Source organism: Polistes fuscatus, unplaced genomic scaffold, assembly GCF_010416935.1.
Source record: "Polistes fuscatus isolate 324 unplaced genomic scaffold, CU_Pfus_HIC Scaffold11, whole genome shotgun sequence".
NCBI classification, from domain to species: Eukaryota; Metazoa; Arthropoda; class Insecta; order Hymenoptera; family Vespidae; genus Polistes; species Polistes fuscatus.
The window spans coordinates 1,125,141-1,149,182 of record NW_025113009.1 but is presented as its reverse complement, the minus strand read 5'-3'; the positions used below and the strand labels follow the sequence as shown (position 1 = coordinate 1,149,182).

General features: G+C 34.8%; 1 protein-coding gene across 3 annotated transcripts in view; it reads right to left on the bottom strand.

The window, feature by feature from the left end:
- LOC122526461 (rap guanine nucleotide exchange factor 2-like) overlaps positions 1-24,042 on the bottom strand; it is a 133,225-nt gene that overhangs the window by 75,166 nt on the left and 34,017 nt on the right. For 2 of the 3 annotated variants that reach the window (XM_043649876.1, XM_043649875.1), the window contains one exon: positions 23,663-23,746. In XM_043649876.1, coding sequence (XP_043505811.1) covers positions 23,663-23,746 — 84 coding nt within the window. Of the gene's footprint in view, positions 1-17,142; positions 17,555-23,662; positions 23,747-24,042 lie in introns of those variants that run through there. The other variant, XM_043649878.1, reaches the window with a different exon arrangement.

The window sequence follows — 24,042 nt, the reverse complement described above, 5'->3', positions numbered from 1 at the left end:
AATACTTATAATACAAGTTAATTATATATATAACTGTATTTTATATTATACGATAGAATTTTTGATGAATGAAATCGATAATGATACGATTAAAAAAAAAAAAACCGTATAAATCCTTTCTAACGTAATTAAATTAACAAACATAACATCCACGTCACCGTAATATCTGCAATATTTAAATTACATTATACAATATTAATATATAGTATCATCGGGGTGAAATATATCGAAATAATTGAATCGTATTTAGCGATGAATCGCATTCAAATATCACATACCTGTTATTTAATTAATAGAATTGTTTGATCACAACAATATCGAATATATAATCGAAATGTACAAATGTGTTAGTATATTGAATTAAAATTGGTATAAACTTAAAATAAAATGAAGTAAAAATAGTTGTATGAGGAAACCGTATCGATGGCAATATTTTCCAGTAGTATCTCGAGCATGATTTAACCGAAGAGCATGGGTCCGTGGACGACGTTAAATACAAGCAGTAGCTTCTCACCCTGGTTATGATGAGCTCTCGCATACAACACTGCGAACAACGTCAATGTTGTGTTGGTGGTACCACACCGCCATTCGTTAGGATGCCCGACGACACACACGGACGAAGATGGCTCGTCGTGGTTTCGTAGAGGTGCCAGATATCGACCTGCCTACTGTCTAGACTCTAGACCTTAACCAGAATATGCCAGGCAGAGCCAGCTATACACCGCTACCCACCAACCATCGCTGATACCGTTACGAAACTTGCTTATTTTTTTATTCTTCTTCTTATTTCTTCCTATGCATGTGCACGCGCCGATGCACTCGAACGCGGCGGCAACGTGGCGCTCTGTACGCGGGAGAAAACTACTGTTCAAAAAAACAAAACAAAAAGAAGAAAAAAATAAAAAAAGATTTGTTCACCCAGATATTTCGCGAGTTTCCCTCGAAAATTTCGCTCTCGAATTTCGCTCTCGAATATTTTTCTTTCTCTTTTTTTTTGCAACGAGAGTTTTTTCGCTGAAAAATACGAAAAAAAAAACTTTTTAGCATTCCTTTATTACTGCATATATTATTTTTGTCGTTCTTTCTTTCATCCCTACAACGGTGGACGATAGCATTCCGTGAAAATATTTTTTTTTATATTTTTCAAACGGAAAGGATGTTTTTTCGTCGATGGAACGTAGGAGGAACAATCAAATTTGAGTATCCAACAAAAGGATGAATTCCACCATTGGGAAAATTATTAATATGTGTGATATGCAATTTCAAAAGGAAATTAACCGAACGGTGGGTGTACTGTTAAACGTTGCGAGACTCTCGTATAACTCTCTTCTACTTGCTTATATTAATTACATGCTTATGGTTAGTATTCATACACATATATGCACATGTGCATATGCACGTGCAACTACACTTGCACGTCGAATGGTAGAAACATCGCAGATATAGCAATTAATTATTACCGCCTGTAATAATATTTTTTTCCATGTTTTTCGAAAGATAATTCTCTTCGTAAGACTGCGAAATATATACAGTTTTTTTTTTTTTATATACTAGGTCAAAAATTAAAAGAGAAATCTCGGTGAACGCGCGAAACAACGCTGTTTTCGATGCAAGATTTACTTTCCCAAATTGACTTCTAATAGAAAAATTAGCGAATATTGTTAAAAGTATGTATAACAAAGTTCTTTAAATGAATTTTACGTTGCATTTATCATATTTCTATTAAAAATTCTCAAAAATAAGGTATTTTTCCGAGCGTTGGAATGATATTATCCCTTAAGTCATAGAATAAGAAAAACGTTTTATTACGATGACTTTTTCGTTAGAAGAATATCGGAGTGATTTTTACGTGTATATCCTTTGTACGTATATATGTGTACGTATATGTGTATGCAGGAAAAGCAAATTTTCACGCTTCTCTACGCCATGCCGTTGGGTGATTTTTCTCGAGCGAGATGGCCGCAAGGAAAAAGGGATATAACGACGTATTACGACCCGCAGACAATATATATCATCCCTAAGGGTATATGAACATACCCCGGCGAGAGAATACGATGAGTCCTAGGGGATGCAGATGGGCAGCACGTGCCTCGACTTGGATATTAGGACTCCGAAGACGTTTCGTTCGGATTTTAAGCTCTTATACAACAAGTCACGCGTACATACACATAAGAATGCACACATGCATACACCTATACATAATATTAACGTACTACAAAAGGATCATCTTATTTTTTCCTTTTCTACAAATATTTTCTTCTTTTGGAAGAAAAGAAAAATACCGCTACTGTACTTAGTCGAATTTATAAATGCATAAACGTATCCGACATTTCATCGAAGACAAAGCGGTACTCTAATAAGATTATACAAAAAGCACAGCCATTCGTACGTCTTCGATCTCTCGGTAAGGTCGTTTTTGCGAGTTCAGTCGATTAGCTCCGTTCTTCTGAAAGATTTAATCGATTTAATCGCGTCTAGTCAATAAGGATTCTTAACTTTTCATGTCGGTGGTGCATCGATAAATTTCGTACAACGCCAAAGGCATCATAACTTCCCTACGAAGTGACCTATTGAATTTCGAATTAAGAGACTTCGAGGGGGTCTCAAGCGGTTCCTAGACGAGGGAAACTCAACGCTGCGCGGAGTTTATTCTTTTTTTTTCTTTTTTTTTTGCTCTCTTTCTCTCTCACGCTTCTTTTCTTTCTTTCTTTTTTCTTTTTTTTTTTTTTACATCGCAAGAGCAAGAGGAAAGCGAAAGCGACATCATAAAAGGCAGCTTTGTGAAACTCGCTCCTACGAAAAGGGGCGCTGAGTTTTCTAAAGGCACTCAACAAACCACTCGATTCTGGCAGCGTCTCTAAGAAGGTGGTGCGACTCGTTCAGAGATAAGCCATACAATTTTCCTAATAGCCGGTGTCGCTTGTTAAAATACATTCTTCCTTCGCCTTGAAACAGCTACAATCATAATTTTTCAATTAATTTCTTTCATATTTTTTCACGATAATATACTTTTACGTAATACTTCCAATTTATTTCGTTTATTTTTGTTCTCACATTCTCGTAAAAGAAAAAAAAAACCCTTTTACAATACCCCCCCCCTTCATAAGAACAACCCTTTTACTTTCAAAAATGATGGTGGCGCTATCTACGATGCTACGAAAATATATTAAAGCATCTACAGTTTTCTATTTTATCTACCGTAAGAACTTCTTTATCTCTAATTGATCATAGGAACCTTCCTTCGTTACCGACGGTAGATTATTTACCGATATTTTCTTTACTTTACGTAAATAAGCTGGCGAAAAACATTAATTGCATGAAAATATCAATGATCATAACGAACATACGAGTGATACTTCATGCGATGAACGGGGTTGCACTCATTATCGGTCGCTCGTAAAAAAAAAAAGAAAAGAAAAGCTATTTAAGCGAGATCCGTTTTACATGCAAATTAAATTCCACATTTATGACATTTATCGGGAGTATAATATTTGTAATCAAAATATTTGTTAAAGTATAGATAAAAATCTATATTCATGCGCGATTTCTTTGGTTTTTTTTTTTCTTTTTACTTTATGCAACTCGTTCGCGCGATAAAATATGTTCATACAATGATATACAATATAAATAGAATATTATTCGTAAAATGGTAATCCTTTAAAAAAAGAATCATTCGTTTTAATTTCTAACGTATGAAAAACCAACAGACACGAAAGGGGTTAAAAATCTAATTCGAATTGTCGAAGGTTTTTTTCGCGATGCCCTTAGCTTAAAACCGGAATCCGAGTAATGGGAGAGAATGCCTAAAGGTGAAACCGAAACTGGAACTGGAACTGCAACTGCAACTGGAACTTAAACTGAGAAACTGGAAATGGAAGTAGCATTGGAAGTAGAACTGAACCTACCGATAAAAGGAGCAAGCGCAAATGGGGAGGAGGAGGAGGAGGCTTTTCTTTCTCGTTTCTCCTTCCGATTTAAGGCGAGTTACTTTGGCCCGGAAATAACGCGGCAAATCGATTGGAGAAACCACCACCCGGTGACTCGGTTAGCAGCGCGCGTCAGAATATGACTTGGATGACTCATTCTCGTCTAACCATGCAACATAGTTTAATACGATCGAAACCATTCCGTTCTCTCTATCAGATATCTCCCAGTATTCGATTCTTTAATCGCGTTGAAAGCATGAATGTGTTGAACTTTCTGCACTGGAAGAGAGAAAACTTGGTAAAAACGTGTACTACTCTAACGATCTTATTTCATTCTTAATTACGCGAAATCTACGTACACGTTACGTACGTCATAAGAATTCTAAAAATAATTGACTCTTCTTTACTTGACGTCACAGGTATATCGCTTGCTTCTTTTCCCTCCCACCCTTCTTTCCATCGGTTGTTTTCTTTTTCCCTTTTTTTTTCTTTTTCTTTTCGTCGTATATAATCGTCCTTTATAATTACGAAAGATTTTGCAAAGTATGAAACGCGTTAAATGGAGTTGTACGGAAAATTTGTGACAAGGGTGGTGGGGGGGAGGAGGGGGAAGAGAAAAAATTATGTAAATGGATGGTTTAAACGCAACTGAATGTAACTTTACCGCAAAATTGATGGTACGCATTTGTCGGTGAGAATAATACGGGCTTTCAGTATTCAAGTTATTACGTAAAATGACGCGAATTCGATAATTGTAAGTGCGGGATGCGATAGGTAGTAGTGTCGGTCGAACGAAAGGATGTAAATTATATGCTGGCGATCACAATGGGGAACGATATCGATGTTGAACTAATTGGAAAATCTAGCGTTCCCCTAGCGTTCGCATTATACTATGCAGTATGATGACGTTCCCACGAAAGTATTATTAAATACCGATCCGGTGCTCAGTGTGCCAATAATTGAATCGACCGATGAATCGAGAATGCAAGAAGAAGAAGAAAAAAAAAGAAAACTAATAATAATAATAATAATAATAATAATAATAATACGTGCAATTAAATTATTACGAATAAAATCGACGCGAGGTACGGAATAATAATACTAACGGGGGTGAGGGGGGGGAAATATAAACCTCGCAGAAAATATTTTGCGCACGATATTATCTGTTATTTTTTTTTTACACTCCTCCCCCCCCACCGTATATTCTTCAAGGAAAGAAGGGGGAAAAAAGGGACAATTTTCTTCGATAGGAATAAAAAGAAGAATTATTTTGTGGTTAGGAGAACGTTTCGACATCTCGTTTCGACCAACAAAACCGCGATATTATTATAATTAACGTGAAGAAATGAAAAAAAAAAAAAAGAAACAAAATGCAAAGAATAACGATTATGCTGTTGTTGGCAAAATAAGAAAAACATTGTTCCACTTAAAACACGTTGCCTTATATATTTTTTTTGTTGTTTCCGTTTTTTCAGGACAAAAAAATAAGCGGAGGTGGAGAGGATCGATAAACTTACTAATCGATCTATCGATCGATCTAACGAACGTAAGTGCCGTTTGGAAGAAAACTCGAAACTCGAGCTCGAAGAGTCAGTTAATGTAAGTTTGCTGGCTAGCTAGCTAACAGAAAGAACGGGATATGCACCGGTCGACAAACGCAATAAGTCGACGGTGCAGCACGGTGCAACTTTCTAGCCCGCGGCTTCTCGCCGGAACACGACTCGCTTCTTCTCATGCTCCTTTAATAGACCGTGCATCTCCACGCGTGTAAGTAAACGGGGTGGGGTGGGGGGAAGACGACTCACATGGACACGCATAATATGTATACAACACCATGAATATGTGTGTAACGTACATTATATTATTATACACGCGAGAAAGATTCATCCAATGTAATGCGCGATACAAAATGAGATAAAAAAAAGCAATTTGATAAAGAAAAAGATGAAAAAGATTACGATGATCGAAATATCATCTTCCTTATTCCGTATTTCCCGCAAATATATTTATAAGAATAATGATTATCATCGAGTTTATGAGATAAATAAAAGTCAGTAGGAGTAGTGACGAAGACGCGAGCCTTTGTACGCAGGAAACGTGTGGGAATTTCAAATGGATACTCTCTCGTGAAGGGCCCTCCCTCCCTCCTCTACTGTCCCTCCCACCCACCCTCTTCTCTTCTCTTATGAAGTGGAACGAGTCGCATCCACGGTTCGGACTTGACACACATTTCGTAAACGAAGAAGAGGCCTTTAAAAACAGAACCTACCCGACTACGATTACATCGGCTTTTTTTTCCCCTTCCCTTCCCCCTCCCCCTTCCCTTTTTTTCTCCCTTACCATTCGTTTCTATCATTCTTTTGTTTTAATCTTCTATTTTTCCTTCTTTTTTTCTCTTCTTTTTTCTTTTTCTACCATCCCGTTTTTCTTTCCCCTATACTCTTCTCTCGTTCACCCTTTCTTTCTCGAAATCTACACACACACACAGAGATATACATACGGAAGAGGTAACAAAGAGCTTTGCGAAAAGCTCGAAGAAAAGTTCTCCCATTTAACTCTTTTTACCTCGTTCAACGCTTTTCTCATATCTTTTTTCCCTTTTTTCGATAGTAAAATAAAAGAAAAAGAAAAGGAAAAATTCTCTACGCTGTGTATATACTTACGGTAGTCAGTTATTGCACGTTTGAGATTGTCTAGTAATAGTAGTAGTAGTAGTAGTAGTAGTAGTAGTAGTAGTAGTAGTAGTAGTAGTTCAATCGACTTTGCTTCCTCTTGAGACATCTCCCTTCAGTATTCGCTCGTAAATACGGTAAATGTACGCTTTTTCGTACTTTCCCAGGTGGATTCCGTTAGAAAACGATTCACTACGACGGACGAATAAAAGGTACGATGAAATGGTTTAAACGACTCGTTTCGTCGTACGTACGTAAGAATAAAAAACGACTAACGTAAGTAACGTCCAACGAAGAAATCGATTCTTTAACAGTACCGTTTATTTTTCCTTTACTTTATATAAGATCCTTGCAATGATTATTTTTATTGGTTCGATACTTTAGAGAAATAATGAAATAATTAATCTCATACGAAAAATGAGATAAGAAGATTGACGAACGAAGAAGAATATCTACTTATACTTTATTGATCACGAAATATTCCAAACGTTGATTTTTTGAAGTTATTGAAGTTATACTTCTTTTGGCGCGTTGGGGACATTGTAATGGGGAGTGATTTTGTTCCGAGCGTCTGAAAAAACGACACCATGAAGTTTGTCGGTATTTACGACGCGCGGCAAAGCGATTTCAAGTATACGGCATGAAGTTGTCTTCTTTTCTTTTCTTCCCCTTTTTTTCTCAAGCGGGTCACCCATCCAAATACTAAATCGTAATCAGCGCTGCTTGACTTAAATGATCGAGCGGGAACCAATGCTATCACAGCGCCATGGCCGTTGACGCATAAAGTAATTTAATATGTCTCCCTTATATTTAGTGTGGACTGATATCTATATTATGATATTTTATTATTCTTTCTAATATATATAATATATCGATAATAAATTTAAATTAATAATAATAATAATAAATTTTTTTTTGTTAAGTTATTTTTCAGGTTATTGAGGTTATGTTCGTTTTGGTACGGCAAAGAAGTATAACTTCTTACGTGCGTACATAAGTACACACACCAGTTTTTTTTTCTTTTAGATAAAATAACACAATTTCATAGATAATATTCACTGAAATTAATGTTCGTTAAAATATGAGACGTTTCTTTTTACTTTATTTATATAATAATCGAATAAAATAAATATCGACGATTATATGTAATAAAATGAAACAAACATTTTTGAAAAACTTTCCCTAATCAATCGTCATATTGAAACGGTACATAAATCTTTATCATTCTTAGATTACTTTCGAAATGATGTAAAAGAGAAAAAAGAAAAAAAAATGCAAAACTTTCGCTTCCTCCTTTAATATAATATTCAAAATCTGACATTCGTATACTATGTTTAATTAAAGAAAAAAAACAAAAATTCCTACTAGATAATATTAATGATCTCGGTGAAAAGAATACTCGTAACACTTTGTTTGGACCACTCTGAACGTGTAAATCTTACCGACCGAGCGAGAAAATCTCGACGAAGCGTTAATAAACTATCGATGAAAAAGTTAATCGACGTTTTACAATCTCTCGTTCTCACCCCTCTCCTAATCCCTCTCTCTCACTCTTTCCCTCCCTCATTTATGAGATTTTTCGCACGAAGTAGCAGCAGACAGGTAGGATGGAGCTCGTGTTAAAGCGAGAACGATTTTCGCGCGAGAAGAATATAACGTCGAGTGGAAACCAGCTAATAAACACATATGAAGAAAGAGAGAGAGAGAGAGAGAGAAGAAAAAAAGAGATGGATACGATACGAGGGACTTAACGGTGAATAAAATTAGGCCTACCGACTGACTCCTACCAATGGTGGCAGTCCCGAGACTCGCCTTGCACGTATTTCCGAGACACACAGGTGCACAGCTGGTAAATACGTGTGTACGCGTACATATATGTACTTATTTACACAACGAATAAATACATATACATATACATGTATATAAATGCTACGTGTATTAGTTCATCCATCCTACTTTCCTCGAGTTAAATCGTGTTCTCGTATAACCTTACGCGGCCAACTAAAGGAATCCTATTCGTTGTCCGTGAAAAATACCAAGAAAGAAAGAAAGAAAGAGAAGGAAGGTACGATGAAAGGCGATCGAACTTTCAACGAGAGAAAGGAAGATAGATAGATAGATAGATAGATACATTTATAGATATATAAAAAAAGAAAAGGAAAAAAGTATAGAGAAAAAAAAAAGAGAAAGAAAGAGAGAAGCGTGACACTTAGGACGACGCACGCTTGCTTCTTGATGGTAATGCAAGCAAGACCGGGCTCTGTTTCTCAACTGCGAGACTCTGCGGACTTCAACGTTAGTAGGTAAAAGTCGACTGCACGATTGTGCGACGAGATAGGTGCCGGTTGGCTTTCCTTGCACGCGTATCTCCACGTAAACGTTATTCGCATACGCGTTCCGTTCCTCTCAACACGTATGCATGCATGCATTTATGCATCTACCTATATAAGCGTTCGCCCGTGTTTATACTTATACGATGCTGAATACTACTTACATATCTTTATATATTTATAATTATTATATATAATATATATTGCAATGATATATTGCAATATCATATAATAAAACTTTGCTAATATAATAATATGATATAATATAATATTTTACTTTAATATAATAATATATATATTATTGCAATAATAAATAAATAAAAATAATAAATAATAATAATATATATTGCAATGATATATTGCAATATCATATAATAAAACTTTGCTAATAATAATATATATAATATAATATTTTACTTTAATATAATAATATATATATATATATTATTGCAATAATAAATAAATAAAAATAATAAATAATAATAAATATATATTATTGCAATAATATATATATATATGTGTATGTATATCTATGTGTATGTATATCTATGTGTATGTGTATATGTAGGTAAATGCAGAGAGCAAGCGAGATATAAAACGCATGCACTATAAAACCTCAACGATAGAGCGCCGTAACCAATCGGCCGTTCCGCTGCACCTCGCTGCACTTTTGCTTTGTATCGTGCACAATGCTGTCGTTGTGTTGCTAGAGATGTGCGAGAGAGAGAGAGAGAGAGAGAAAAAAAAAGATGGAAGCCACGAGAGTTACCGAGAAACTAGGAGGTCGGTCTTCGAGAACTTACGAGTTCTCGTAAACTTCGTTACCCGTATATATCCGAGCTAAGTAGTACTACGCCCTTTATACGGATTTTAAACGCGCCTGCGTGATGCTAAAACTATATCTCCTAGGTAACTATTACTAACGCATAAGCATCTCTATTTCCCCCCCCCCTCCTTTTAAATCTTACGAGATGAACAACTCTCTTTTTTTACGTTTATATCAATGAAAATTTGATAAATTTATTATATCGAGTCAAATTACGAAATAAGATATTCATTTGAATTCGTTGATTTATAGTTAAGAGTTATAATTAAATAGTATACCATATAGATACCATGTATACTATTATATACGAGAACGATACGAAACGAGCTATCTCACACACGAAATTCTAAGCTTTCACCGTTCTCTAATGATCTCAGGAAATACATAGTACACAAATATATATCTATGCAAGTGCTTATGTGTGTGTGTATGTGTTGCACTACACTATTAGAGAGTAAGAAAGAAATAGATGAAAGCAGATCGAGTGAAACTTAGTTTTACGTTACGTAAAAGTATAAATAAAGGAATAATTAATTCTATGAATGGGAGGGGGACGGAATCAAATTAAAATTCGACGTTGGAAATAAACGCACGTCCCCCCCCCCCACCCCAACCGTCATTCTTATTAATTTTCCTTTCTTTCCACGCTTCTTTTTCTTATGACTTCCTTCCTTCATTTCTTCCTACCTTTTAACGGTCATTAGCGTCACGGGGTAAAAGGGACCTCGTTAAAAGGTTCCTTTCAAAAATTTACCGAACTTCGAGCGCTTAACGATTCACGAACGAGTTACCAAGTTTGCCATTTCGAGGCCTTTGAAAGACTTTTAGACGGGAAGGAATATAAGACGAAGAAGAAGAAGAAGAAGAAGAGAAGGAGGAGGAGGAGGAGGAGGAGGAGGAAGAGTAAAAGGATCTCGAAGGATGACGAAAATGTACGGAAGAAAGCACAAAATGTACAAATCAAGATGGAGATATATAAAATGATAAAAAAAATGGGAAAGAGAGAGAAAGAGAGAGAGAGAAAGAGATGGAAAATAGAGAGGGAAATATCGAGCTTTGAAGTGATATCCTGGTCGCGTATATTAAAAAACTTTTTCAGTTTCAACCGTTGAGAAAACTTTTCCCCGAGCCTGTTTTCCGGTGTTGAATCGTTGAATTTGGCTTGATACAAAAAAAAAAAAGAAGAAGAAGAAAAGAGTGCGTGGGATAAAAGGCAAAATAAGCGGAAAAAATGTGCGGGCACTCTAGTCCCATAAAAAAATTCGAGTCGTTTGTAAAAAAAGAAAGAAAAAAAAACGAGAAAGAAAAAACTAAAATGAAGAAAGTGCAATTCCGTGCTTCTTGATGACAACGGCAATGTTCTTATCGATTTTGTCAAAAGAAAGAAAGAAAGAAAGGAAGGAAGAAAGAAAGATAAAGAAATAAAGTTGAGAGAAAGAGGTCTTAGCCCTCGAGAAACGTCGAGTTTTATGCCGCCATTAACCGGGTGACCTTAAAGAGAAATTCACGGCCTCTTAATTCGATAACGTTGCAGAGCGCGATGATTCAAAGGCGTTGAAAGATATGGGCCAAGGGTCGAGTAATAAATGGCCTTACTTTTTCAAATAATATTTCATTAATTTGATATTTTTATTTTTATTTTTATTTTTATTTTTATTTATTTATATATATGCATAATATCGATCATGATATCTTTGATAATCGATCGATCGTTATACACAATATAATAATTGCCTAAAATGCACGTAATATTTTCGAATACTCAAATGTGTTCTAATAAAACAAAGTAACTCGATCTACATTAATTAAAATTACTATACAAAGAATGATAATGGTAATTCTATATACAGTAATAAGTAGTTTAGAGAAACAACGATATAATATAGAAAAATATTTAGCTATAAATTATATAACATTTTTTTATTTTTTATTAAATCGCGCATATCACGTGGCTCGTTAAATATTCTAAAAGATGAATAGAGAGAGAGAGAGAGAGAGAAAAGAATAAAGAACGCAACGGACAAATATTTTCTTCCGACTAATGTTAAATTTCCTCTTAACCATATCCTTCGAGAAATATAACAAATATTTACCGGGTTAATAAGCGTACGTGCCAAGAGGAGAAACAAAAGATTTCGGAGTTACGAAAAAAAGAGGGTTCTCGAATACTCCCCTTCCTTTCCCTCTCACCCTCCATCCATTCCCCCATCCCTTTCCTTCCCTTCCACAACAGAATAGCGTAAACATTTCATCGAATTTGACGAGACCAAGGGCCTTCTGGCACCAACCCCTTGAAAGGGTACAAAAGAAGGTAATAAGTAGTATAAGCACCCACATAAAAACCGTACGATCGTGTCCGGAAACAACGAGGACAAACGAGACAGTCCTTTCTCTAGGAATGTTTGTTTGTTCTCTCTTTTATTTCTCTTTTAACCGTCATCTCTCTCTCTCTCTCTCTCTCTCTTTCTCATTTCCACGCATAATTTTTTTTTGTTCTCCTCTCATGTCCTTTCATTGAAGCGGCAAAATCGAATTGTGCTTACGCTAATCCTGGCACGTGTCTCTACTCCTACAATACCCATAGAAAAAGAAAGAAAACAAGAGAGAGAGAGATGAAATATTAGTTCGGAAAATAATTTCGTTTTGTCAACGACAAATAAAAATTTATAATCCAAAACGTTTCAAAGGATTTCAATTTGACGAATCTAATTTCTCGGTTTTATTTCTTACGTTGTTATGCAATTATTAGCATCCATTTATTTGATTTTAATTTTTTTCAACTATTATTAAACGTTCGGAATAAGATTAGGTAATATATTGATAAACGCGAATAATTGTTCGAACTAACCAATCTCGTATTTTTTTTTTTTCGACACAGGATATATTCGCGATATTTCCAAAGTTTTTTTTTTTTGGTTCCAACGAACGATCCTTTTCGATTAAATAAATTCTACGATTCCCTGGGAAATGAAAATATCGAGAAACTTTTACCGAAGAATTTCTTTCTTTCTTTCTTTCTTTTTTTTTTTATAAACACTGCTATGAAAAGAAATAGAGAATGAAAGAAAAATGGGGGAAATATAAATAGAGAATAATATAACATACGTTCTACACACCGTAACGTTGGTACGAAGAAGATAACCAAAGAAAAATATTGAATCGCGAAAGAACGATGTAATGTGTCATCGTGTTTAAACGTTACACGCATACAAACTCACATTATTATACGTATATATAAATGATGTTACAAATGTGTATGACAAACTGCAAAACCGCTCATTTCCACCGAACCTAATTACGAGAAATTAAAGCCACTATAATTACGTGTGTATATATACGGCAACGTTTTAAATTACGTTAACCGTATTTGCAACGTCAAAATTTTCTGAATGATTAATCGTTCCGCGATTAATATATGTAGTTTGAAAGAAACTTCTAATCTATCGAGTGATATTAATTACAAAGATATAGAAATATAGAAAGAGAAAAATAAAAGAATCTTTTTTTTGTTTCGTATATCAAACGACACAAGATAATATGTATTTCATATTCGTAGAAAGTCGTTCGTTGAAAGCGAGTTCCTACTTTTCTATATACGTGGGAAAGAATCACCCTTGACCTTGAATTACGCGGATCCTATCCAAGTTTCTTGGCAATGGTTCACGGAAGTTCTGATATCCAGTGATCTTACTTTTTTCTATTTTCTACATGAAAGAAATAAAAGAAAAGAAAAGAAATGAAATGAAAAGTAAATGAAAGGATTTATATATATATATGAGATTTTCTTCTGATAAGATTTAAATATTCTAATATTCTTCATGATCGTTTAATTAGTTGTATCAAAAGAAAAAAAAAAACATGTTGACTTTCCTATGCGTTGGAATAAAAAAAATGATTAATGTATTAATCACGTATTACTACTCGTTTTGTTAAACAATAAAAAACAAATTCGAAACATTTGAAGAATATTTAACGAGTTTATTCGAGAAAGGGAAACGTTTGATGGTTTTCTAACGGATTTACAGATACAGTTTCGCGAAGATTGCAATAATGATTCGTATGGCGTATAGGGGGTTCTAATAAAAGTATATTCTTGATGAGATAGAACGAGTAGGAAATATAAAATCGTATATAAATTGTAACTCGATGTTAAATTACCAGGAACTTAGAGAGGTTCATGGTAAACCGATTGGAACTCGAAAATTAGAGCCTTAGAAGAAATCCTTCCCTCAAGATCGCGCCGACTACGGAATGCACCTCGATAGCCTTGGCTGGTACGACGGGTTTTAGTCGTATGCGAGAAACGTACACCTCGTCCGCTAGCTGGGACGAAATGTTGACCGAGATGCACCTTTCTAAAGTTGTCCATTCGATCATCTCTCTTCAACAATAACCTTACGAGTATATATTCTTCCTTAACACTATTTACAATTTTTAATTAGACACCTGATATAGTATACGTGTTATGTATGATAATTACTTGTGTGTGAATAAACAAATTTGTCATTTTAATTATAATTATAAGAAATTTTTCCTTATTTTTCCTTTTTTTTAATTTTAATTTTGCGTTACGACAAATATAAAGATTATTTTTACCTCGCGCGTAACGTGATCGATCATTCATTTTCTACTTAATAAGATTGTATATTTATATGTATTTTATCTATCGATAATTTCACGAGTGTGTGGAAATAATTTATTCTATAAGATTTAAAAAAAGAAAATATATATATATAATATATATATATTTTATTAATTAATATATTAAATGAATGAATTTAGAAAAGTTCGATACTTTTACATTATTTTTTAATCTACGATTTTAAGCTACGAGTTCTCTATTAAAAAATAATACAAATCTTCCCCCTCATTGTGTCTCTTTCTCTCACAATTATTTCTTATTTCCATCGAACATTTTATGATCGATCAAAAAATATACGATCGATGATATCGGATAAAGAATAAATAAAATATATATCTTCGTTAACGATTAGTAGGCGTAGAAATTTTCCAAGGTTTTGAGCAAGTCGAGAGCGAAGGAATAATTTGGAAAGTTAAAACGAGTAGGGTATAAGAAGAAACGCTTGTAACAGGGTTCGATTCTCGTTTGAGCCCTTCTCTCCCCGCTAACCCCCAACCACCAACCCCCATCCCCCCGATGGAATAGGATGCGGAGCATTTAATTTAGTTAGAGGTTGGTAGGGTGCGGAAGTGCACGCGCTGTCGACAAACAAGGGTCTTTCGACAACCCTCCTCGTATTCGCATGGTAATTCGTGTCTATGGGTTATACGTGTGTGTATATACGTGCCAACCAATAATGCAGATCCTATTATTAGACGATACCAAGGGCCACTGAATTTCTACCGTTTTTTTTTCCTTTTTTTTTTCCTGTTTTTTTCTTTTTTTTTTTGTCGATAATGCAATCATTGGAAATCACGAGTGGTCGTATTAAAATGTCCTAATATACATTTTGTTCGATTGATTAACGCGAAAATACCAATCCCCCCGCTTATTAATGAAATTTGAAAAATGAGATCGTACCAAATAGCATTTATCTACGATCTGAACTCTCTCTCTCTCTCTCTTTCTTTCTATCTGTTCTGTATTATAGAGAAAGAAATTATTTTTTCTACAAAATAAAATTTCAATCTATTACGTACTGTTTATTACACACTGTTTATCGACATTATTATTTTCTTATTATTTTTTCTTTTTTTTCTTTCTCCTCCCTTCCACCCCACCACAAGACTTCGTATAAAAAATAAAGTATGCCAAGGGTGAGATCGACTATTCTATGTACGGAATTAGTATTTAGAAAGTTCAAGGTCGAATCCATATGTTCGACGTTCGAATTAGCGCACTTTCGTGAAAATCGATTAAAACTATTACGATGATAGACATTTTTTTGATAAAATGAGTATTTGTGACACAAAAAAAAAAGAAATAAACGATCTAACGTCGATCCGTATAACAAAAAAATATCTTAAAAAAAGAAAATTGTCGTTTGTGAACGTCAGCAACGTCGGTGAAAAGGAAATTAATCGATTCTGTAGATGAAACGTCGTCGATAGTGATGACTCGTTGATACTTAACTAATTCGTGCTATATAGATTTGTACCACCCACGTTTCAACGATAGTTCGTTTATTTCTTTTTTTTTTTTTTTTTTTTCAAGCAAAGCCGGAAGAAACGGATAAAACGAAAACTCGCTCGTTAGTCGAATGGGAGAGAAAGAGAGAGAGAGAGAGAGGGTAGGAAATCGATGATCCGTTTCGCGTTTAAAACGTAAAACGATCTCACGTTCGTACGACGTTTTTAATCGTACGTTCGAAAAATATTTACGATAAAAAAAAGAAAAGAAAAGAAAAGAAAAGAAAAAAAAAACGAAATAAATATTCGATATAGCTAATTAATTCGATAACTTTAATAATTAAATTCATCGCACCGAGATATTATAATCTTCGTTTAATCAAAATCATCTAAAATAATGTAAAAATTATTTGAAATTACGACAATTGTATGATCACTCGATAATGAAATTTATTAAAATGACTGTTAACGGAATTAATCGTCAAATTTAATAATTATCTATCGATAAATTGTTTGTACGAAAAAATGAACGAGCATTTTTTGGATGACGCGAACAATTTACTTTGGAAAACTTTGGAAACATTCATCTCAACACAATACACGTTTTGTTTACCAGGAAGTTTATAAAACGTGATCCGTGATATTGACAGTTACGTGTCACGTGCATGCATACACACACGCACGCACGCACGGACGCACGCGTGATGACCAACAGATAACAATACCTGTCCGAAAACTCTGCTATTGATCGTTAGCTTTATGTAGTCGAGATTGGACTGTGTCAACGATCGTTGCATTTCGTTTTGACCGGACAAAAGGGTACGATATGTGTAAGTAAGTACGTGAGCTTGCTATCCAGAATAAAGCTGGTCTTTTCTACATACGTGTAAATATATATGTGTGTGTGTGTGTGTGTATAAATGTATATACAAACATATTTACACGTAGTAGATGTACTCTCCACACAAGGATCCTTCGGAAAGGCGCTTACCACGCGGATAAACTTTTATCTCTTCTACTCTAAAAAACTTTCGCTTTGGTAAACTCTCCTCCTCCTTCTTTTTCTTCTTTCTTTTTTTTTATTTTTTTTTTTTAACCTTCCTAGATTCAACGAAGAGAAATTCTTCGTCTGGTATATATTTAATATACACACGTGTAAAAAAAAAAAGAAAACGTATACGCGTTTTGATCGAACGGAAAGAAAAAAATAAAAAGAAAATAAAAAAAAGTAAAAGAAAAAGAAAAACAAAGTTATTATAAAAATACAGAAATATAAATTCGAAAAAAGTGATTCTCACCGATCATCCTGGGTGACAGTAATGTCAGGCGGGGGTGGAGGAGGGGAGGCACCGTCTGTGGCATCCAGTTTGCCGGTTTTTCCTCGCCTTTCTTCTTTTTATCCTTCTACTTCCTCTTCCTTTTCACCTTTTTCTTCTTTTTCTTCTTCTTTTTCTTCTTCTTCTTATTCTTCTTAGAATTTTATCCCCCAAAAAAAACTGAGCGAATTATCCAACGAGTACGAGTTCCTTCCTTTAGATCATTCGCATTGGATGATCAACGATAATGATTTATTCGATCCTATCTTTGATTTAAATCACAGTCGTTAACACGAAATAATAATTGAAAATATTTGCTCGTTTCCCCTTTTTTTCAATTTTCCATTCGATCCTCGTTAACGAACGGTCGAATTATCAGGGAAAAACTTTTTCACTGATAATGGTGGATAGAAACCGAAAGAGTGTGAGAGAGAGAGAGAGAGAGAGAGAGAGAAAGAAATAAAGAAATACTAATAAGTGTAACCCAAGCGAGTGAAAGCGAACGGTAATTATCATGTAAGATTGTGTTCGTAGGCGAATCGGGTTTCCTATATGGAGCACAAATCTGTCGGTGTTGTGTCGCTAGCATTAACTAGCTAACACAAACTCTCCTTACTTGTTTCACAGCGTAGATCAGAACTACGTTCGTATAATTACGCCCTCGTGTACCCACCCCCCCCGTTCTCTCCTTCCTTCTTTTACACATCGATGCCAAGCTTGCCTATTGTATATATTATATTACATAGAAATACATAGAAATGTATATATCATGTGTATATGTGTAATATGTGTATGTATGTTACCTTTAAAATGATATTATATTACAAGGTAGAAGAAAAAGAAAAAGAAGAAGAAGAAGAAGGTGGCATTTAGAATTTCAAAGGTATTACACTGTGGGATGGGAGAAAAAAAGGGGGTGGAATTTATAAAATTTCATCAATATCGATTCTAAACTTCTCCCTTACCACCCCGTCCTCCCTCCTCCTCCTCCACTCGTTTGTAACGAAATTTAACAGAGGTGGGTTACTTCTTCAAATTGAAATTACGAGATATGAAAAGCTTGTTCTTTTTTTTTTGTTGGAAATGGTAAATTTTTTCAAACGACGAGACACCGTGTAAATTTGTATAACGCGTAGATGTAATTATGATACATGTAATATCAAACGATATTAGAGGAGAGAAAGAGAGAGAAAATCTGAGAGCTCGTAAAGCAAAAGATGCGAGGAGTCCGGGTATTCTAGATGGTGTTCGTGCTTTGCACCACGGGTCACTGGTCCCACGCTTTCGGTATGCAACTCTCGTACAAGGTTCCTACCGCGAAACGGGTTTCAGTCTCTGCAGATCTGCACGCTTCTTTTCTTCACCGGTATAACAAGAGAGAAAGAGAAAACCGTAAGTTCTTCGTGCTCCGATTTTCTCGACGATAGATAGATAGATAGATAGATAGATAAATAGATAATAATTATGAATATATGTATGTACGTGTATGCATATATGTATGCATATGTGTATACGCGTGCACGCGTGTGTATGTGTGTATTATATTAATACGTGTATCTACTATCAAATTATTCCCAAAATATCGACTAAAAATAGATTTCTCTCCCTGTTTAATTCGAATATTTAATACGGTACGAGAATATAGTTTATTAAATTAAATTTATTATTTATTAAGTTACGAATAACCTATTGAATTTTGATATCTTCCAATATAAATAATATATCATCTTCTAATTTTACGTAACAGACGTAGAGACGATCTTCCACATTTTTTTATTTTCATCTATCCATCGATCGATCGAATCGGATCTGATCTGATCGATAGGATCGGATGGATCAGAATAATCCGATGTTGAAAATGTTTTTTACTCTTCTAGGATTATAAGTCGATTCAATTTATATAACATTGGCGTTAAACGATCGTTCGGAAGGAACGAATGAGAGAGAATAATAAAAGGTTGAAAGAATTGGCCGCGTTTTGGGACAATTTTAATTCCATCGACGAATAAATCATCTTCTTATTTTCGAGAGATTTAAGGAGAGTAAAAGAGAAAGAAAGAAAAAAAAAGAGAGAGAGAGAGAGAGAGAGATAAGTATAAAGAAAGACGTACTTCTCGATTTATTTTCTAAAATACGAAAAACCGGTCGTGGATATTACGTATATACGTTTTATGCAACGCCGCCTCCAGCGACAGTGGCGATTCACCGACTACAATTACGTCACTGACAACGAGACGCGAGATTGCTCGCATCCGACACACGGTGAGTGGTCCAACCAACCAAACTGAGAAGAGGATTGCTATCCTCTCAAAAATTCACCATCAAATTTATTTCTTATAACTCTTTGAAAGAAATAAATTATCTGCAATTCTCTCTCTCTCTCTTTCTTTCTCATTTATTATTTCTCTTTTATTTCTCTCTCTCTCTCTTACTCACTCACTCTCTCTCTCTCTCTTACACACTTGCTCACTATTTTTTATTTTTTCTTTTCTTTTAACGTGGAAGAATAACTTTGACGAACGATTTCACTGACACCAATGATCCTTGTTAAATCCTTCGATTAATGACAACGATCGAAAATAATCGATTGGTGACATCTTGTCTTGTTTTTTAGAAAATAAAGAAAAATCGATATCAATCGGGCGAATTTTATTTTCCAAAGGACAAGGGCAACGTTCGATAAACATCGAGGAGATCGGAATGCGATTCCGCGGGTGCAGTCCGTATTAATCGCAACGCTCACCAACCGCCTCGATATACACGAGAAGACTGGAGTTTCTCTCTCTTGGTAGGTGAGGCCTCCTCTCGCTCGCTCTCTCTCACTCTCCCTCGCTCTCTGTCTCTCTCTATCTCTCTTACAACCACGCTCAGTGCTGTACCGAGCATTGCTAGTACCCCTACTTTCAAGGTAAGCAACATTCCGTACACGTTAAGTGCACCGTAAGTGCTCGTAATTCCCACCCAACTACACTTCCCGCTTACTTTTGCCCCTTACCTTTCAAATACAATGATCTACTTATTCCGTTTATTTTTTTTTTCTTTCTTACCTGTTGTCTTTTTTTACTTCGCGATAAATATGCGTATAAAGAAATAAGAATGAAAATTGACACGCGAAATCTTTATTTCTAATCCGAATTAATCTCGATCGATATTTTCCATTAAAATTCGATTAGGTAAACGAGTCAAAGAAAAACGAAAAAATCAATATAAAAAAAAAAAATGATTTATTCGATCGATTTTGCCGGTTATCGCGGAAATATATTTGTCGATGATAAGAATAACGATAGACGAAAACAACGATGCCATTGTATAGAAAAATAAGTCGAGAAAAAGATACGGTACTGTCCAGTATTATAAGTTTCTCTCTCTTTCACCGTGTTTTACCATTCTCTTACTCGTTCTCCCTAACGTTAACTCAACACACATATACAAACACACAACACACAGAGAAACCGCGCGTGCATACGCATATACAGGGTTCATCACAAACACATACATATGCAAGCATGCGCACAAACGAGTACATATAGGTGTACACGTGCAGTCTACTTTCTCTCTCTCTCTCTCTCTCATACACAGTCTCTCTCCGTTACCCCAATGTCAAGGGATGGTATACGCGAAAAAGGGAAAGAGAGAAAGAGAGATAGGAAATGTTGGTATCTTTTTCTATCAAATCAACCCTCTAACCTTCTCTCTTTCCCTTCACCACCACCACCACCACCACCACCACCACCACCACCACCATCGTCCTTACTACTCTCCTACGATCGCTTCTTTGGCATTATATCGTGAAAGGGAAGGAAGGAGGCACTGTACTCGGTCGAGTTCGTAAATCCTCGGCCAAGTAGAGTGAGAAAGATATATATATATATAATGAAATGGGGGCGAGGAACACCGAAAGTTGAAAAGAGAAGGGTTGATATAGAGAAAAAGAAAAGCATTTCCACATAACCACGCCCCGAATGTTTAGCAACTAATTTTTATTATGTTTATAACATCGTATCGTATCGAGCAAATAGTAAAAGAAAGAGAGAGAGAGAGAGAGAATTTGGAATGTTTCAAAAGTACATGCATACCAACTCCTCCTCCTCCACCTTTCGATACTATTGCGTTTCGTAATGATTACAAATTTGTTGCGTTTAAAATGATTGCGAAAAGAGACTGGAGACAAACGAATGGATTGACGTATGTGTGTTTGTTTGTTGTATCATTTAGTAATATATAAGTTAAACTACTAAAAAGAGAATCTATCGAAATATCGTTGTTTATCCTTACAAGTTTAAGACGAGGATTCTCGATGAAAATACCAAGTGTCAAAATGCAAATAATATAACGAAGTTTCTTTGATCACCGAGCGTAGATATACACCTTTTTTTCAATGTAGGCTTCTTCTTATATACATTTAGATCGTGCATACATTATGCCTACGTAACTTATATGCATGTGTGTGTATGTGTTTAAGTATACGCTAGAGTATACATCTATGTGTATAGTATTTTATTTAAACGAACAAATTCCAAGGTTTATCGCCAGGAAATAAGAAAAAACGAAGGTATCTCTACACTCCTACGAATACTTGTATTAACACACGTGTATATGCATATATATATATATATGTGTGTATAGTTATTTGCCTAGCTATCCATTTTAGAGACAGGTACGTATGTAATATAAAATTAAATAGGTATTAGGTACCTATAGTTTTTTCTTTTGTGATAAATATTTCTCTCTTTAGACTTTTTCAAGATATACTTATAGACAAGATGGAGCGCGTTGTTTATGCAACCGTAACGTTAACGCGCGACTATTTTTATACTAGAAAAGTATATTATAAATAGGACGTACGTACAGGTTTTCATATTATGAGGTGAAAAGCATGTGGAGGAGAAAGTACATGCGAAGAACACCTGTGTATGCGTGCGTGTGTATGTATGTATGTATGGGTTAGGCTACACAGGTTACACAGAGAATGAAACTTCAATGAGAAAACATTCGTCACGAGGAAAATTTCATTCGAATATAATGTGCATCTCATATTATATTCTTTTATACACTTTTCTTAATAAGAACAAAAGTTCAGATGAATGAAGGTAAGAGGGAAACGTTGCTTCTTTTGTGCACGGGGGCGAGGGGTGGGGGAAGGAGTGTCAAATGAATGATTTTATCTAAATATATTTAAAATTTTTGTTTTCCTTTATAACTTCAGTATCGAATATTATTAAACGTAATCTTATTTTTGCGCAGCACATACCGAACGCCACTATGACATGCTCCATGTAAGAACAAGGTTATACGATTAATGAGAATTTCCGTGGTTCGAGGGACACCAAGAGAAAGAGGGAAAGATAGAGAAAGAAAGAAAACTGTGACCGTAACCCTGGTAGAGACGATTTATGTGCTGTGCTCTTCTGTATTTGTGTGTGTGTGTGTGTGTGTGTTTGTATAGGTAACGCACTCGGTGTCTCGAAAAAAAAAAAGAAAATTAAAAAAATATAAAATGGAACATATTCAAAAGTCCGTTATGACAAATAACTGGAATATTATCGAGACGTTAAATCCACGGAATGTCAAATGTCAAATCGATATCGTCGCAATATTGTGGATAAAGATATCAAATATTTATTAAAGTCTTGTCTTGAGTAATCATTAAATATTCGTTAATAAATCGAATTATGTTATTAAATGTTATTTAACATTCATTTTATATAATGTTTATGTAATCGTTTATAGATTTTTGTATATAATATTATTTCATTTTATTTTATTTTATTTTATATATATAGTAATAATTTAACAACACACCCGGTATATATGCGAAGTCGTAGATATACGCACCACGATCGATTTCTATCTCGGCATTTCCTTGGCGTAAAACGAATTCGTTATATGATATTGAAAACAAAAAGAAATATTATATTGGAATAATGCCATAGACCAATGTGCATAGCGATATATCGAAGAAAACTACGATATGCTTATTGCACCAAATGAATTTGGCAATGGAATTGATCCTTTAATCACCATACCCAAAATATCCTGTTCTAATTCTTTGTAATCCTTTATCCTCGTATACTAGCATCGTCATGTTTAATTTTAATCATTTTTTCTTTAAAAGTCAGACGATCAGGTCTTTACAGTATTAATATTTTGTTATTGCAATTTAATACAGGTAATGGTAAATTTAGTTGAAATAATAAATAAAATAGTAACAGTAATAATAATTGTCGAACTAATCGAATTTTAAAATGCAACAAAGTTGAACGACAAATTTTCATTCCAAATTTACAAACGACCGTTCGATTCGTCATAATTTAAAATTAAAATTCTATGATATTACATACGTTAATTATACTCGTTAATGAATAATTTATTAAAAGTATTCTATGGGTAATAAATCGAGTTCCGGATTACGAATCTCTTCCGATGGAAGTCGGTTTTTCTATTCGCGCTTATCGTTAAAACGTTCAACGGAGTGTTTACGGATACATAAATTAAACTTTACCTGGAGCAGGGCAGGTACATGGATCCATCGATAAACACAGAACCTGAGAGCAGTATGTACCAGCTGGTTGCCAATTCGCCGGTGCTGAAATTATGCAAACCAAACATGACGTAACAAGATCGGTAGAAACATTTAAGACAATAGAAACATTGAATCAGCAAAGAGTAATTAACTCGAACGAGATGCTACTCTTAACCATGAACATTGCAAAAACGTTAATTGTTAGATTTATTAAAAATTATTTCGAGTAGAGCTTCGTAGAACGATTATCGATAGGTGTGACCATAGTGAAAGAATACAAATTGCATAACCTTCCTCTTTCGCTCTGATTCGCATACCGGAAGTTTCACCTCCGTTAGGCCGGAAAGAGCATGAATGCT